The following is a 1,517-nucleotide window of genomic DNA, read 5'->3' as shown; positions in this document are numbered from 1 at the left end:
TATATTCATTCTAAGGAACCCTGCTGGCACAGTGGTTAAAGTGTTTGGTTGATAACTAAAATATTGGTGGTTCAAACCTGGCAATCTGCTTCTGGGAAGATTTATAGCCTTGAAAACCCTATGGGGCAGTTCTCCTCTGTCCTATAGGGTAGCTGTGAGTTGGAATTAATTTTATGGCAGTAGGCTTGGGTTATATATTCTGTATTCAAATTATTTGTCAGATATCTGGCTTGCAAATATTTTCTATTAATCCGTGGCTTGCCCTTTCATCCTCTTAACAGGAATGTTCTCCAAGCAAAAGTTTTTAATTTGGAGAAAGCCCAATTTATCTTTTATTTTTTTCTTTTACAGATCATACTTTTAGTGTCAATCAAAGAACTCCCTGCCTAGCCCAAGGCCCCAAAATTTTCTCCTACGTTTTATCCTAAAAATGTTATAGTTTTACATTTTATGTCCAGGGTCTATTTGAGTTAATTTTTGTGTAAGGAGTGAGGATTGAGTTGAGCTTCATTTTTTCTTCTCTATAGATGTCCAGTTGCTCCAGCACTGTTTATTAAAAAGGATGTCCTTCCTCCTTTGAATTGCTTTTGCACCTTTGTTAAAAATGAGTTGGGTATATTTGTATGGTATATTTCTAGGCTAAAGAGCTCTGGTGGTACAGTGACTGAGGCATTTGGCTACAAATCAAAAGGTTGGTGGTTCAAACCCACCAACCACTCTATAAAAGAAAGATGAGGAAATATGCTTCTGTAAAGACTTACAGCCTTGGAAGCCCTATGCACAGTACTACTCTGTCCTTTAGTGTCGCTATGAGTCATAACTGATTCAATGGCAGTGGGTTTGGGGTTTTTTTTATTATTATTATTTTTAGGCTTTCTATTCTGTTCCATTGATCCATGTGTCTGTCTCTCCACAAATATCATACAATCTTGATTATTGTAGCTATAGTAAGTCTTGGAAGAGGGTAACACATTCTTCCCACTTTATCTTCTATTTCAAAATTGTTTTAGTTATTCTGGTCTCTTTACCTTTCCATATAAATTTTAGAATAATCTTGTCTATTTCTACAAAAACATCTTGCTGGAATTTTGATAGCAATTGCATTAAACCTATGTACCAATTTTAGGGAGAATTGACATCTTTATGATACTCAGTCTTCCAGTCTGTGAACGTGGTTTGTTTCTCCACTTATTTACATCTTCTTTGATTTCTTTCATAACATTTTTTTAGTTTACAGCATACAAGTGCTGTGTGTGTTGTGTATTTTCCTAGATTTACACCTAAGTATTTCAGTCTTTTGAGTGATTGTAAATAGTGTTGTGTTTTAATTTCAGTGACCGCATGTTCCTAGCTGTTGTTGTTGTTGTTACGTGCTGTTGAGTCAGCCCTGACTCATAGCAACCCCTCCTTAGGTTTCCGAGGCAGTATCACCATGGAAGTAGATTACCCAACCTTCCTTCTGAGGAGTGGCTGGTGGGTTTGAACTGCCAGCCTTCTGGTTAGCAGTCAAATGGCAC

At 36.9% G+C, this 1,517-nt stretch overlaps 1 protein-coding gene across 1 annotated transcript in view; it reads left to right on the top strand.

Moving 5' to 3' along the window:
- The window catches only part of PDE9A (phosphodiesterase 9A), a 191,687-nt gene that overhangs the window by 131,492 nt on the left and 58,678 nt on the right, over nucleotides 1-1,517 (top strand). The window contains exon 5 of the mRNA XM_007947308.2: nucleotides 100-125. Coding sequence (XP_007945499.2) covers nucleotides 100-125 — 26 coding nt within the window. The remainder of the gene's footprint in view (nucleotides 1-99; nucleotides 126-1,517) is intronic.

Source organism: Orycteropus afer, unplaced genomic scaffold (assembly GCF_000298275.1).
Source record: "Orycteropus afer afer isolate SDZICR_OR568_19922 unplaced genomic scaffold, OryAfe1.0 scaffold00179, whole genome shotgun sequence".
Lineage (NCBI taxonomy): Eukaryota > Metazoa > Chordata > Mammalia > Tubulidentata > Orycteropodidae > Orycteropus > Orycteropus afer.
This window is presented reverse-complemented; position numbering and strand designations above follow the sequence as displayed.